This window comes from Leptodactylus fuscus, chromosome 7 (assembly GCF_031893055.1).
Source record: "Leptodactylus fuscus isolate aLepFus1 chromosome 7, aLepFus1.hap2, whole genome shotgun sequence".
Lineage (NCBI taxonomy): Eukaryota > Metazoa > Chordata > Amphibia > Anura > Leptodactylidae > Leptodactylus > Leptodactylus fuscus.
In genome coordinates, this window is record NC_134271.1 from 85,022,355 (window position 1) to 85,039,379 (window position 17,025).

Sequence of the window (17,025 nt, forward strand, 5' to 3'; positions counted from 1 at the left end):
TGCGACTCTCAACTTTAACAAGATTCCCGATGCCGGCATTGGCCACACAGCCCCAAAGCATGATGGAACCTCCACCAAATTTTACAGTGGGTAGCATGTGTTTTTCTTGGAATGCTGTTTCTTTTTGGACGCCATGCATAACGCCTTTTTTTTATAACCAAACAACTCAATTTTTGTTTCCAAAATGAAGCTGCCTTGTCCAAATGTGCTTTTTCATACCTCAGGCAACTCTATTTGTGGCGTACGTGCAGAAACGGCTTCTTTCTCATCACTCTCCCATACAGCTTCTATTTGTGCAAAGTGCGCTGTATAGTTGACCGATGCACAGTGACACCATCTGCAGCAAGATGATGCTGCAGCTCTTTGGAGGTGGTCTGTGGATTGTCCTTGACTGTTCTCACCATTCTTCTTCTCTGCCTTTCTGATATTTTTCTTGGCCTGCCACTTCTGGGCTTAACAAGAACTGTCCCTGTGGTCTTCCATTTCCTTACTATGTTCCTCACAGTGGAAACTGACAGGTTAAATCTCTGAGACAACTTTTTGTATCCTTCCCCTGAACAACTATGTTGAACAATCTTTGTTTTCAGATCATTTGAGAGTTGTTTTGAGTAGCCCATGATGCCACTCTTCAGAGGAGATTCAAATAGGAGATCAACTTGCAATTGGCCACCTTAAATACCTTTTCTTATGATTGGATACATCTGGCTATGAAGTTCAAAGCTCACTGAGGTTACAAAACCAATTTTGTGCTTCAGTAAGTCAGTAAAAAGTAGTTAGGGGAATTCAAATCAATAAAATGATAAGGGTGCCCATACTTTTGCACCGGTCAAATTTTGGTTTAATGCATATTGCACATTTTCTGTTCGTACAATAAACCTCATTTCAATCCTGAAATATTACTGTGTCCATCAGTTATTAGATATATCAAACTGAAATGGCTGTTGCAAACACCAAAATATTTAGAACAAAAAATGATTAAGATTAATAGGGGTGCCCAAACTTTTTCATAGGACTGTAGATATTGTTTCATGGCTGAATTACAGTATGTGCAAACAAAGGGGTAACTTGAACTTTTGGGTCTGTAGTATTACACAGGTGTCTTCAGGTGCAGTAAACACCCTTACATCCTCTATAGTCGAGTCCTAGTTTGAAGACCCTGGTCTGGTTTAGCGTCCCTTAAAGTGCCCAAATAATGCTGATCAAAGAGGAGAAACTGCATTACTAAACAGTGTCTAAATAATATTGCCACATACTGTGCTTTAATTCCCATATAATACTGCTATACAAGATGGCACTACTTTTACAGTGTCTAAAAAAATTAATTATAGTGTCCAAATACCAGCTATACAGTCTTAAGTCATAGTACCTCCATTAATAGAAAGCATCCTGCCATTAATACATAGCAGCAGTATCTACACTGGTAATATGGGTAATATTCCCATATAATACTGCTATACAAGATGGCACTACTTTTACAGTGTCTAAAAAAATTAATTATAGTGTCCAAATACCAGCTATACAGTACTTAAGTCATAGTACCTCCATTAATAGAAAGCATCCTACCAGTAATACATAGCAGCAGCATCTACACTGGTAATATGAGTGGGGACTTGGAGTCTATCATTTTTTATTTTATAGAGAAAAGTAAATTATTTTTAGCTCAGTAAAGAAGATGAAAAAGAAATCCACAACCATAATTATATAAGAAGAGGTTCCACCCTAATTCATATTTTCCAAATCTTAAGAGCTTCCTCCCTTCATATTCATCAGGAATATACCAGTCTGTGGTCACGTTATGCTGGGACTGGTATAGTAACATTTCAGATAGCAACATTATATTAGGGATTTGCTTGTAATACAGTTTCTTAAAATTATAGCTAAAAGGGAGTCTGGCACCAGGCGACTCAATATGAAAGCAGCTGCAGTGCAATGTAGGAGTCATTATGCTGAGCACCTTCATGTATTTAGATAGCCGAATCAATGCAAAAAGCCATTTATAAACATGCAAGTGAGGCTCAAGTGCAATGGGGGGGGGGATGCTAGAGACTCCACGGGCTCTGTATTCAGGACCTGATGATCTGGCACACCCATTGCACTTAAAGAGGACCTTTCATGTCTGCACGTATGTGCAGTATTATGTACCGCTAGAAAGCACACAGCTGTGTATAATGCCACACAACTATGAGGATACGAAAGGTCCTCTTTAAGCGTCATTTGTATACTTCCAAAAACAGTGTTTTTCAAGGAACTAGTGCATCTGCTGGACTATTGAAAGGTATGATGATGCTCAGGATAGTGTCCACTACAATGCACTGTAGCTGGTTTGACATCTAGTTTTGTGGTGACAGACTTACTTTAAAGTGACTCATCTAATATGACATGCACTAGGTAAAATGGTTTAATTTCTATCCATAATCTTGACAACAATCATATAAGGCTATGTGCTCCACAGACGTTTCAGATATTATATGGTGGTTTAATTTGATCACTCTGTAACATTGTATTGCGGTAGTGGCTACTATTTGGCCCTATTACATGAGCATTGATTTGCATTAATTTGACACTAACACTCTAAAGAACTGTTATACATCCTAAGTATAGCACTGGTATTATTTAGACTGTGTAGAAATGCCATTTGGTCACTATATAGCACTAATATTTAGACACTGTATAGTACTGTTACATGATATTTTTTAGACACTATATAAAATAATTTGAGCTACCGTATATACTTGAGTATAAGCCGAGTTTTTCATCACAGTTTTTGTGCTGAAAAAGTGCGCCTTGGCTTGTACTCGCGTCAATATGGTAATTGAAAATGTCACATGACAGGTCCGCAGTGAAAGACATCTGTGGGAGACCGCTGGAGCAGCGATAGGTGAGTGGTGAGGCAGCGCTGCCTCCAGGACCGCCCCAAGATGTTTCCAGAGGGTCTTAGCTGAAAAGTGCTTTCTTCTACTGCTGGGGCTGCGCTCGCATTTCTAGATAACTGCCTCTAACTGCTGCCCATCATTGCTGTCATTGCTTCAGTGACATCTTCCACTTTGTCGCACTTTGTCTGCAGCTGCCACTGTCTAAAGCCGGCCTCTTGCTCTTCTGGAGCAGCTTGACGTCATCAGTCAGGCATTGTGAGTGATGTCCCAGCAGAAGAAACGTTCCTAAAGGCCTTTTCAGCTAATTTGTATAATAATAAACAATAATTTCCATGAAAATGGAGCTGCAATGCAGAATAAGAAGGGCATTTATAGAAAGTGTAGGAAGATCCCTACAAGGAAAAGTCAATAGTTACACACTGATTTTCCTGCTGACAGACTCCCTTTAATCAATTCTTACAAACATTAACTATGCACTCTATGGTGAGAAAGTGGGGCACCCAAGCCTTCCACCTACCACAACCTTACACTATATATTGTCAAGGGGTTATTAAAAGAAAGATTATAAAAATGTCTTGCAAAGGAAAATGCCATTTTCCAGAACAGGAAAAGTGCCACGCCATGTCTTCCAATCTGTTTCGTTTCACAATTTTGATGTTGTGTTCTTTTTCATTTCCTGAATGATAAAAGACAATATATGTTACAAATTGTGCAATGAGAGAAACAGAAAAGTAGGTCGTCCGAGAGGTTTCCAAAGACGTAAGTGTATAAAGCATACCTCCAATTCTAAAACATCTCTGCATAAAGGAATAGTACAGGTGAATATAAGAAACTGTGTAATGGATCTTATTAAAGAAATGTTTTCTTCATTTCTCTATTTATAATGCTGAGATACTTTTTACCAATAGATATGGGGAAGGGAGCGTAGGCTGCTGGAAAAGGCAGACAATTGAGTGAGGGAGCCCTTCTGACACTGCTTTCTTTCAACTGCACAAAATGAAGCGGTAAATGTGCTGGCAGGAGCCTCCTCCTCCTCCCTCACCCATAGAGTTGTGTGTATGAGGCTGAAGATTGGCACAGAGCTCATAGAGATAAACAGTGAAGATAAGGAGAAGAAAAGCCTAATACTAGAAGTCGAGAAGGAAAGATATTTTTTATTAAGGTTTTTATATTCCCCTGCACTATTCATTTATGATGATGTAGTTATATAATTTGAGGTATGCTTTATTATGGGAATATTATGCCCATAGACATCAGGTATGTGATGGGTTATGGCCAAGTTGTCAGCATTTATATTCATCTTCATACCTTTAATTTTGCTCTATTTACATTCCTTTGTAACCACATTTTATGTATTAACTGCAATAATCTGATAATGCCACACATTGTACAAATAGTCCCTTAAAGTACCCAGATAGATACTGCATACTGGCAGCGCCTGGTTATTTCCTCACTACACCCACATCCAGATACATAGTACTGTAAAATGTTTAGAAAAATAATACCTCTAACCCCCAGATAATACCTTACACTACCCAGGTAAACCCAATGTATAGAAAGTGGCAGGCTTGACTTATATTATCTGACATCTATATACGTTCTCTTCCCTTATGATCAGTTCCTGGTTTTGGCTTCAAATACTGCACTAACAAAGCCTGAATATGTGACCAGGGCCCCAATGGAAAATCTGTAATGGGGCCCCTACTGGTATATTTTATGTGACAGAGGAACCTTTGGGGTCCATGGCCTGTTACTAACTACTGCCTCTGCACCCTCATGGGTTACGCCCTTGCTTATCCCCCTTTCTTAAAGAGGTTTCAGATGTTCCTGGAGGGATTCGAACCCAGGACTCCAGCACTGTAAGGCTGTAGTGCTAACCACTGAGCCACTGTGTTTCCCCTTTTCTTTTATTTTTCTCACCTCTCTGGCCTAATTAATAAATAAGATTTTAGGCCGGACAATTGATTCAATTTTATGACACTAAATTAATATAATATTAATATAATATACCAAAGTAATTAATATAATAGTGTCAATTGTGTACAGAATGGAGCTGTGTAATAGTTTTATTTTTTTACCTATGCACACATATAATTTTCTAACTACAAGTGGAACAAGTGACAGTCCCTGTAATGAACTCTACACTATTTTCAGCTCAGGGCTGTGGCATTGATGTGGCAGATGCCATTCTGTGTCTCAAATGGTTAAAGGGCTTCCCCTGCCTTCTCCAGCTGCAGCTTCATATAACCTGACCACTAGTCCTGCCCCTTCCTGAATCCCCCCAACACAACACAACACAGGAAGTTCTGCTCTTCTGAATGTGTAACTGTGTGCAGAAGCTCCAGACACAGCCAGCATGACCAGGGGCCGCTGTAGGCAGCTCAGAAGCCCCTGGTGACTTTGCCTGGACCAGGATGTCAGAGGCTGCAGCGGGAGAGATGGAGGGGACGCCCCAGGACTCAGGGTAAGAGCAATGAAACACATTTATATTGTGAACTTATATGGTCACCCTGCTGTTGAGAGATAACCCTTATATAGTCAGCAGAAGTTATTAACAGTTTGAGCTCCCAGAAACGCCTTTACTCATCTATAAGTAGTCCCATATGGCAGCTATCTATACGTTATAATAGGTAACCCACTTAGCTCCTATGGTTGTGTGAGGGCTACTTTATAGCTTGACAAATTCTTCTGCAAAGGATATAGAACAAGCAGGTCTGATCTCAGTCTTTCTTAGGTGATGGTTGGTTGAATGAGACTATTATAGGTATAACTCCAGTTATGGTAGAACTACAACTCCTATTCTTGCAGACACAAGTATTGCATGTACAATCTCCCCAGTAAGTATGGGTATATGGAGGAATATCTGTGACTTTTGTCACAGTCTTTGCAATGTATTGCGAGCATATGGTCACACAGTGACAGTACTGTCTTTCTGTTTATACAGGGCATGGCTGTCTGTATTTCTGTGCAGTCAGTTATTGCAGCTGGGCTTAGAACTGGTTCCAAGGCTGTGCACAGATCTGATGTCATGTTTACTTAGTGGCTGTGATGTGTCCTGATACAAATGTGTTGGTTTACATTTATTGTTACAGTGTATTACTGTCTGCCATGTTTATTCTCTCCATTGTAGTTATTACTTGTCTGTGTATAAAGCACAGCTATTTGACTTAAATTGCTGAGAATTACACAGTGAAAGGTCTCCCAGCAGCACAGAGTATTTCAGTAGAAAATGACATAGATTTTGGAGGAGAACAGGGATTGAGATTTACAGAATGGGCGGAACATAGTCCCAAGTAGTGCAGAGTATTTCAAGAGTGGTATATGCTAATTTTGAGGAAGGAGATTTAGATTTACATTGTAGAAGGATCTAGCTCCCCACTCAGCACTTAAGTATTTAAGGAGAGGAGTGTGCTTGGATTGTCCATGTGGAGTGGCCGGATGATGTCAGTTTCTGCGCCCACATTCCTCCTTCTTCCCTTCTGCTCCTTTCATCTCTGTGTGACTCGGCTGAAGTTGTTCTCGATTCTCCATCTTTCATCTTTTACAAAATAACATGAAAGGCCTTTTCAACTCCAGGGAGAATCATGCAGGAGAACAAGGACTCTGTATATACCGCCATTAACGCCTTCTGTGCTGGAGCCAACAAACTCAGATGTAAAGTTCTATATTTTCATTGTTCTCTATGAGTCAGTTCTGCGGCTGGCAACATGACACCTACTGTATGTGCAGCCTCCAATAACTCCTCCAGCAGGATTCTGTTTCCTTTTTTCCTCCCACATATTTCCTAGTTACATGTCATCATTATTAAAGGGCCGGTGAGCCTAATGTGTGCAGCCTATAATAGTCTAGCAGTATTATAAGTGGAGTGACCTATATCAGTCACACAAGTATAAGTAAGTGTCTCTGGAATTTCTCTGCATTGGAGATATGTAACAGTAGTGATCATGGGCAACAGGGATTTCCTATTCTCCTTACTACTGCAGTCCACATTACAGTGGCTGTTAACAGGGAACAATATGTACTTTTGTATTATTTTGACCTACAGTCAGCAATTCCTTGATGTGGAATGGTTATCGCTATATTTTATTTCACCTGTCCTTCTGTCTGCTCCTCTCCAATCTGGAATATCTGTAAAAGGAGCTGGTGTCTGTGACACTCAGAATTAGGCGACATGCACATGTGTACGCGTTAGCGGGCCATGATTGACCGGCACAGATGGCACATGGATGTCATCCTCATTCCACCTGTGCACCTTCCATGCTTCTATGGCCCCATTCATTGGAGCCAGTGAGCACAATCTGCAAAATGGACAGGAACAGGACTTGTCCTAGGTTTTGCTCACTGGACTGTGAAAATACACAGTTGTGTGTATGGGGTCATATAAATGAATGGGTCAGTGTGCTAGCCATTGAAACACACTGCTAGTAAACTGACTGTGCACATGGTTGTATGATGAGGCCTTAATAGATTGAGTGGTTGCCGTGGCCCTGCTCTGCATATTGGTAATGCTCCATATATAACTGATTGAGATCTTGGTAAAAGGAAAATGTTTGTTTTGGTACCGTGTTAGCCAGTGGTTATAAAATATAAAAAACAAAAAAAACTTTGCAAGTCTTCAGTAGGTGATACCTTTTTTAATGGCTAACTCATAATGATGACAGAATATGACGTTTCAAAGCTTCCTCTGAGCTTCTTCTTCAGATATAACTAAAAAAACACTCTGTAGAGGCTGCATATTTATGTACAACAGGACACATAGGGATAGGATTACAATCCTATCCCTATGTGTCCTGTTGTACATAAATATGCAGCCTCTAGAAAGTGTTTTAGTTATATCTGAAGAAGAAGCTCAGAGGAAGCTTTGAAACGTCATATTCTGTCATCATTATGAGTTAGCCATTAAAAAAGGTATCACCTACTGAAGACTTGCAAAGTTTTTTTTGTTTTTTATATTTGATTGAGATCTTGGGAGATGAATTAAGTCCAGGAAACTTTCTCGAGCCATGAAGTTGTTTCTTTGTCACGTCACTTGGTGAGGAGGGGATTTTTGTTCACCTTATCATTTCCTGTAGAAATTAACAGGTTTTCTGCTCTTTACTTTATTTTCTGTATCCTGTTTAGATCTCTGGGTTTGTACATGTAATTGTGATCCCATCTCTTGGTCTGGGATCCAAGTGTTTCAATCTTCTTCAGAATGGCCCCTAACTCTAAATGTGCAGCTTGTAATAGTGCAGGAGGGCTGAGACGACTGACAAGACAGAGCAATTGTTGATACTCGCCTGTCCTACACTCCCAATAGATTGTTGTCATGGAGAAAAGATGGTGTCCCTTCAGCTACTGCTGGGTAGGAGAGAGGAGAAACCTTGAATTTGTCAGAATGGAGCAAAGGGTGATATGTTTCACTGCTACTCCATTCAGCTCTATGGGACTTGTAAAGATGGCAGAGTTTTATGCTCTGCTACTCTTTAGTAGTGCCATAGAAATGAATGGAGTTGCACTGCACATGCGTGACCACCACTACATTCAGATGGGAAAACAATGGCCCCCCAGTATTGTGATTGGTGGGGGTCCCAGCAGACAATCTCCAATGTGTCCCCCATCCTATGGCTCAGGGATGTCTTCAGCAACTTTATACTTTGTGTGTCAGTTCTTAATCATTTTAAGATCTCTGCTTGGTGTCAGGGAATGGAACCATTCTTCTTTACATGCAAAGATTGGGAACAGCTCCTGATCTTATCTGATTGTCCTGTTACAATGTAAAAAAAAAACAGAACTATAAATGTCAGTAAGCATCCAGAAGAGGAAAGAGAATAGTCTGCAGTTATTGTAACAAGACGTCAATGAATCGAAGGGTAGTGCTGTGTGTGTTTCAGGTAGTCGCCTAGTAGCTGTACTCTCACTCAACATTCACTCATTGATGTCTGGTCTAGGCTGCTTTCACACTAGTTATGCCTTTTGTGGCCTACAAATCCACGAACGTTACACATCCTACAATATTTACATGTACCAAAAGATGGTGCTTACTTTCTTTTCCAGCAATCCCCTAGCAAATTATCTGTGAAAAACATCAGATAATGTCAATGTGCTGTCCACCTGTGAATAACTCCATTAACTGTAATGGGTCCCCGTGCTGGACACAGACTGTAAAATACCTAGTGTCAAGGATCCCTTTGCAGAAGTCAGGGCTTTGAAGGCCTTTCCTGCCCTGATTTTATGGACACAGCAGCGATCTGCAGCTCTTTATGGCTTGTATGCGGCCTGTGGATGATCTCAGGGAAGCTGACGAGCGGAAACTTTGGCAGCAATGAAGTTTTCTAGTCTTGGTTAAATCTTCATAGGGCTGGAGGCCAAAGATTATTCCTTCCAACTCGGCTTGTCCTTGTATGTGTATATGAGAAGCCTATGACATGCAGAGGTACAGACGTAGCAGAGACACTAGTTCTTGGAGCATCAGGTTACTCCAAGGCTAAGGCCACACATAGCAAAACGCAGAAGAAATGCATCATATTTTTTTTCTGTAGCATTTTTCATTGCGTTTTGAGTTTTTCTCATCAGATTTAATTCTCTTAATAAACATATAGGGAAACGCCAGCATCTCCGCTGGTATAATTGACATGCTGTGTTTTATTTCTTTTATTTTTTTTTTAAAAAGTCGTTTTTGAAAATGCAGCTTTTCTGTAACAGATTTTTTTTTTCCGCAATGGGTTTGGCCAGAACAGAATCTCATTCACTTTGTAAGTACTATAAAACACAGCAGAGACGCTGCGTTTTCGCAATGTCGGGCTTTAGCCTCAGATCAGTTTTCAGCCTCTGAACAGAAATGTTCCCATTCACTGACTGTTAGCATAAGTCTTGAGAATGATGCGGAACTGAAAACAAATTCTATTCGAAGGCTTCAGAAGTTTTTATTATATTGTTAATATTTATATACAAGTTATGTTAAATGTGGACAGAAATGAGAAATTCCTGACCGACAGCTCAGATCCCGAAAATAGAGAGTATATTGTATGATCACAGGAACCATTCTAGGTATATTTACATGAGATATTTGTGTCCACGCAGTATGTGTTTTACCTAAGCAAGTATTCATCTGTATTTCCATGCATTGTCACTTTTATTTTATTTTGACATTTATAAACCATTGTCTGTTTGGCTATGCAGTTAAAGGCTAACCCCGCATTTACACGACCAAGTTTCACAGATGAAACTTAACTATAGATAACTATTATGCTAGGAGTCCCCTCCTGACATACTGCTCATGCCAGGAAATCTGGCGGGTGAAAATCAGGGGGCCACTCTGACGGCCATTATACTAGATGGGTTAAATACTCAAGACAAGGTATTTTGCCTATATACAAATCACTGGTGAGGCCACATTTAAAGTACTGTGCACAATTTTGGGCAGCTGTATATAGAAAAGATATAGCTGAACTAGAAGGGGCTCAGAAAAGGGCAACCAAGGTAACTGAGGGGATGGGCGGATCATTGTGTAAAGATAGGTGGTCAAAGTTGGGGTTGTTCTGTTTTCAAAAGAGACAGCATAGGGGTGACTTGAATGGACAGCACAGAGAGCTTTCCGATGATCTCATTACACCTAGGTCTATAACCATAACAAGAAGGCATTCTCTATGTCTAAAGATAAAACATGTCTTACCACAGTCATAGGCAGGGATTCCTTACAGTGAAAGCGATGAGACTATGGAACTCACATGATGTGGTAATGTCTGGTAAGAGGAGTATGCATGCTTTTCATGAAGGTAAGAACATCACAGGTTTACCTAAGCACCCCTATATGTCACAGTGGGAGAACTGACTGGTCCCTTATTTGGAACAGGGCACTCAGGACTTCTGGATGTGTCTTACATAAAGAATATTTTTATAAGATACCGATGCACTTGTACCACACGCCCGCCCTTTTCCATTCTTTTGACAGGTCTAACCCGGATTGCTGCTGGCACTGTGTACCCATCCTGCTCACACCTTCCATCCCTTCTGGATTTGCCCTTCTCTCTGACCTTACTGGTGCAAGGTCCAGGGCCTTCTGGAATGGGTATTGGTCTCCCCTTGTCCCCTAAAACCTATCTTCTTAACCTCCCCTCTATCAAGTTGAGCAAGCCCACCCTCCAGCTCTTATTACTTGTCACCTTTGACAGGTGCTTGATTGCCAAACATTGGTGTCAACCCGGCCCTCGAGGAGCTCTATTTCAGGATTAAAGGGGTACTCCCACGTCACATACTCACCCGTCTTCGTTCCTCTAAAATCTTCTGTCTTCCGGCTTTGTTTCGTCATTGGTGAGCAGGGTCACATATGCAAAGCCAAGCGGCGAGATGCCGCCGGCCCTGCGTGCGCGCTCATACACCAGTCTACCCTTCACAATGCAAATACAGACCCGACACCCTGCGGGTCTGTATTCGCATTGTGAAGGTTAGACTGGTGTATGAGCTTGCACGCAGGGCCGGCGGCATCTCGCCGCTTGGCTTTGCATATGTGACCGCAGAGCGGAACAGCATCGCTTCTGCCGCTGCTGGCTTCATGCAGGGCAGAAGCATAGCGATGTGCCTGTGCCGGCGTCTAACAGTCCCCAGCATCCGCTGGCACAGGTGAAGCCAGCAACATCGCTATGCTTCTGCCCTGCATGAAGCCAGCAGCGGCAGAAGCGATGATGTTATTCCGTTCCTCCGACACCCCACCCACCCCCCGGAATAGCAGCATCGCTTCTGCCGCTGCTGGCTTCATGGAGGGCAGAAGCATAGCGATGTTGCTGGCTTCACCTGTGCCGGTGTCTAACCCTGTATTGGCGGCCCCTTCCCCCAAAGTGTAAACTACCCCCCCTCCAGGCTCGCTCCCGTGCACTTAGCCCCTCCTCCCTCCCCCCTCAGAGCAGGCAGACACATCACTTGACTCAGGAGCAGCTAGGTCAGGGCTGTGGCCACAAAAAAATGAATAAAGTGAGATAGTGGACAAACAAAGCAGTTTTGCTGAAACATTGTATTTAGGAAAAGTCTTACATTCACATTAACAAGCATTATAGATAGGATCCTTGTGACGGGACAACCCCTTTAAGGATGCATGTTACCTGGAGTACCTGACAGCTTTACTCCATAATGAGGAAGTGAAGTCCCATATAATTTGGAGCCCACGGGATGACTTTTGGGCGACTCTACCTCTCTGATCTGGATCCGCTTTTGTCTCCCCTCTCCTTGGATGTCTTCACCTGTCTTTGCCCCTTCTGTTCTCCTGTCTCGTCTTACCTTGCTTTGTTTTTTGTAACTCATTGCTCATTTGGCTAATATGATGGTGTTTTTTTTTTTTTACTATAGTGTAAAAATGGTTCTACCACCTTTTTTTTTTTTTTTTTTTTTTTGCCCGCTTGCATCGACAATTGCATTGTTCTGTTATTTTTCTTACTTGTCAAAACTCTTTAAATAAATTGTTAAAAAAAAGAATCGCAGGTTATGGGAATTAGAAATTTTTGGGATAGGATGCTGATCCAGTGACTTAGTCCAATTGCGATATTTGGAGTTCGGAAGGTATTTTTTGTGGCAATTAGCGTGAGCCTCATGGGGGGGGGGAACCTCCTGTGGTTCATCTTGGTGAGTTTATAGGTTGGACTCGTGTCTTTATCCAGTATTATGTACTACTGTGTTATTTGTAGGGGCACTGAGGGGGCCATTACATAACTTAACAGAGGTTCCAAAGAAAGTCTTATTTTATTACTCAGTTGGGACATGTTGTAACTAAGGGGTACTTCATTTGGAAAGGTGAGGAACCCTGGACTAGACAGTCTAATGGTATGCTAGATCCAACATCAACTACTGCAGTAAATCTGGTGCATTTTCAGGCTGCCTAAGGGGGCATTCACATGGAGTAACGCCGGGCGTGCATCACAGTCGTACACGCCGGCATTACGGCAGACTGCCAAAAACTTCCCATTCACTTCAATGGGAGCGCTCCCATTGAAGTGAATGGGAAGTGTTCGGCAGTCTGCCGTATCGCCGGTGTGTACGGCTGTGATACGCGCCCAGCGTTACTCCGTGTGAATGCCCCCTAAGTTTGCATTAATTGCCTATTCAGACAAACACGCCATGTCCTCTGCCATGAGAAGGTACTCTAAAGTACACTCAGAGTTACAGTTTTCATAGATCACTCATAGACCTGAGGGCTTGTGCACACGGAGTAAACGCGAGTGTATTTTAGCATAATACATGTGTATAGAATACACGTGTAAAAATAACACTCCCATTGACTTCAATTAAATCTTTTATAAGTGTAAAAAAAATGCGCCAAAAAAACGTGTCGCGTGTGCACGGGTCCTGATTCTCATGAAGGATCCATGAAAACGGATGGGAAATGGCTGTTCTATTAATTAAGGGATTGGGAACACTTTGTATTGTGAATAAGCACTAACTATTAGTAAATCTGGGCCAATGTGTACTGAAACATTGTTGCCATAATGGCCATCACAAAACCATTTTTAACTTTAGGGTAAGTTCACACAGAGTTTTTTTGGTCAGGATTTTGAGGCCGTATTCGGCTTGAAGACACACCCTCCTCTGGACTAGGCCCATTCATTGCGCCTAATCCGGAGCAGCTGGATGCCGGTTCAGTGCACCAGCTTTCAGTCGCAGTTACCCGGCTTTTGGACTGGAACCTGAGGCAGCCTCCGCCTCAGTTTCTGATCCAAAAAACCTTGTGTGAACTTACCTTAAGTGTGAATAAGGCCTTAGACTGCCAGAGCCTGTTGGGGGTTGTAGTTTTCAACAGCTGTAGCCCAATAGTTTAGTATTCTAGTTTGTATTGTGTCATCTGGGGGTTATTGGGGGGACGTAAATGTTACTGGAAATCCTTATTGTTTTCCGAGTAAGTTTCTCAGAGATAAATGTGGAATTTGCTGCTCGGTAGTTGAGGAATGTTCCTGCTGCAGGACACACCCGCTCCACCCTGAACACATCTCAGCTTGTCCTGCAGCTCCACTGATCTACAGGAACCTGCTACTCTATGGAGAGTGAGAGGCTGAGATGGCCAAGGGGCTCTTCAGGACGGGCCAGGAAGGCAGGCAACAGCTGCCGAGGATCCAGGGCAGCGATCACCCGCCAGGGGTCAGGGGCAGCTGCCAGGGAGCTGAAGAGGTAATTCAACTGAAATGATGATAGCACTGCTCATCGACTGTAGTGAGTTATTGTACAATGAACAGTGATTCAACCGTCTAATACATTTTATCAGACTATTCTTATTCACTGACAGCAAGCAGAGATCTTGAAAATGATGAGAAACTGAAGTCTATTTAACTCAGTGCCGCAAGATCAAATGTCACTTCTATCTAGATTGTTACAGTAGATCAGCTTGGAGTCCAGTCAGTCTATATTCTAGAGGATTGTCTACCCTGGATACAATTGTAACAAACTTGTAGCAGAGAGCACTGCCTCCTCAATACAGTATGAGAGTCTCTGTGGCCAGCCTGTGTTCATGGCTCTGGCCTGTCAGTCCTGGTTAAACATTGTATAATTGTGGGTACTGTCTGAAATTTCCCCACTGTGGGACTATTAAAGGATTATCTTATCTTATAGCTGCGGCCAAAGACTTGCATTGTATCTTGTATTAAATACTGATTCACAAGACCTGGTCTCGGGGACTGAATTAGTACATGATATGCATTATATTATAAAGTGTAATCTGTGCTTGTTTTAATAAGTGTTATTTAAGAAAATGGAGGAAAAATTTCATTTTCTTTTTTAAAGTTTGTGTTTTGACCAATATTTGCACAAACGGATATTCCAATTCTTGTGAATTAGCAGATTCATTTTGTAGTAATTTACAGAATGTTCCCACTTACTTTCTGTATCAATTCCTCCTGTTTTTTTAAGACCCCTCCTTTTCTTTCAGAAAATCTGTTCAGATCTTGTAATGAAGATCCAGTAGAGAGCAAGCACCTGTCCCAGAAGGAGACACGGTAGCGAGCAATGCACCTGTCCCAGATGTTGACACGGTAGCGAGCAATGCACCTGTCCCAGATGGAGACACGGTAGCGAGCAATGCTTTCTGATTAGTCTTTTTCACACTACTTGGTATAACTGTAACAAAACCTCATCTCTGAGAAGTATTAAGCAGCTTGATCCCACTTAGTTGGCTTAACAATTTTGGTACTTTTTGGCACACGGCATCACGTCTTAAACCTGTCCCTTTTCAAATATACCCTGTCTTCATACAAGCCAGTAATATGTCTAATATGTGAACTTTTTTAGATGTGTGTGTTTTTTTTTTTTTTTTTTTTTTTTTTTACTTGTTTTGATCACTGAGACTTACACTTGAATGTAACTGTGTTGTATCTCGTGGTACATACCTATTTGAAATTGCTGTGATCCTAGTAGGTAGATTACTCACTGACCAGACATTGATGGCACATGGCATTGAAAACTCCAGGAGCCCATTCACACGGAGTAATGTGCGGCGTGACCTGGCACATATACGCCGTGTGTGAATTTGCGGGCCGTATACACTCCCATTGATTTCAATGGGAGCGTGTATTGTAAATGCCACCTTATTTTGCGGCCGCAAAATAACGTGGCGTTTACGATCCATGCATTGAAATCAATGGGAGCGTATACGGCCCGCAAAATCTCACACGGCGTATACGTGCCAGGTCACACGGCACGTTACTCCGTGTGAAGCACCCTAAGGGTGCATTCACACTGAGTAAACGTTAGCTTATTCTGAACATAAAACACGTTCAGAATAAGCGGCGTCTAAAGCAGCTCCATTCATTTCTATGGGAGCGGGGATACGAGCGCTCCCCATAGAAATGAATGGGCTGCTTCTTTCACTCCGTGCAGTCCCATTGAAGTGAATGGGGAGTGCCGGCGTGTACGCTCCGGCATGAGCAGAGCTTGCCGTATACGCCGGCACTCCCCATTCACTTCAATGGGACTGCACGGAGTGAAAGAAGCAGCCCATTCATTTCTATGGGGAGCGCTCGTATCCCCGCTCCCATAGAAATGAATGGAGCTGCTTTAGACGCCGCTTATTCTGAACGTGTTTTATGTTCAGAATAAGCTAGCGTTTACTCAGTGTGAATGCACCCTAAGGTAACTACAAGTCAGTACACCATTACGTTGTACTTCACCTACCACAGAAGCTAAAAATACCTCTGTGTGACTTTACCTCTGACTGTAGATTTCCTGGGTCAGTAGTTTCCGCCGCATGGTGCACTGTATACACAGAATTCTGCATTTCCTGTAACAAGTAAATTAGCTTTACAATTGTTCATTCTTAGTATCCAACTTGTATATACTTCCTGATCAAGCACAGGAAACCTATGGTGTCATGGAAGAGGTATCAAGAACTGTCATGCATATATTTGAAGTAATATAAATGTAGTCCAGGAATCTATAATGTGGAAAATCCAGAAACTCATTACACTGTTGCTATTTGGAAGGAACAAAAGATATCTCATATATATACAGTGGGGCAAAAAAGTATTTAGTCAGTCACCAACAGTGCAAGTTTTTCAAATTATGGTGGAAAATAAGTATTTGGTCACCTACAAACAATCAAGATTTCTGGCTCTCACAGACCTGTAACTTCTTCTTCAAGAGTCTCCTCTTTCCTCCACTCATTACCTGTAGTAATGGCACCTGTTTAAACTTGTTATCAGTATAAAAAGACACCTGTGCACACCCTCAAACAGTCAGACTCCAAACTCCACTATGGTGAAGACCAAAGAGCTGTCAAAGGACACCAGAAACAAAATTGTAGCCCTGCACCAGGCTGGGAAGACTGAATCTGCAATAGGCAACCAGCTTGGATTGAAGAAATCAACTGTGGGAGCAATAATTAGAAAATGGAAGACATTCAAGACCACTGATAATCTCCCTCGATCTGGGGCTCCACGCAAAATCTCACCCCGTGGGGTCAAAATGATCACAAGAATGGTGAGCAAAAATCCCAGAACCACGCGGGGGGACCTAGTGAATGAACTGCAGAGAGCTGGGACCAATGTAACAAAGCCTACCATCAGTAACACACTACGCCGCCAGGGGCTCAGATCCTGCAGTGCCAGACGTGTCCCACTGCTTAAGCCAGTACATGTCCGGGCCCGTCTGAAGTTTGCTAGAGAGCATTTGGATGATCCAGAAGAGTATTGGGAGAATGTCC

The 17,025-nt window shown here is 42.1% G+C and overlaps 1 protein-coding gene across 2 annotated transcripts in view; it reads left to right on the plus strand.

The window, feature by feature from the left end:
* Positions 1 to 5,077: 5,077 nt before the first annotated feature.
* RIN3 (Ras and Rab interactor 3) overlaps positions 5,078 to 17,025 on the plus strand; it is a 40,592-nt gene continuing 28,644 nt past the window's right edge. The window contains exon 1 of one of the 2 annotated variants that reach the window (XM_075282393.1): positions 5,078 to 5,337. In XM_075282393.1, the coding sequence (XP_075138494.1) occupies positions 5,288 to 5,337 (50 nt within the window). In that variant the 5' untranslated portion in view covers positions 5,078 to 5,287. Of the gene's footprint in view, positions 5,338 to 13,938; positions 14,004 to 17,025 lie in introns of those variants that run through there. The other variant, XM_075282394.1, reaches the window with a different exon arrangement.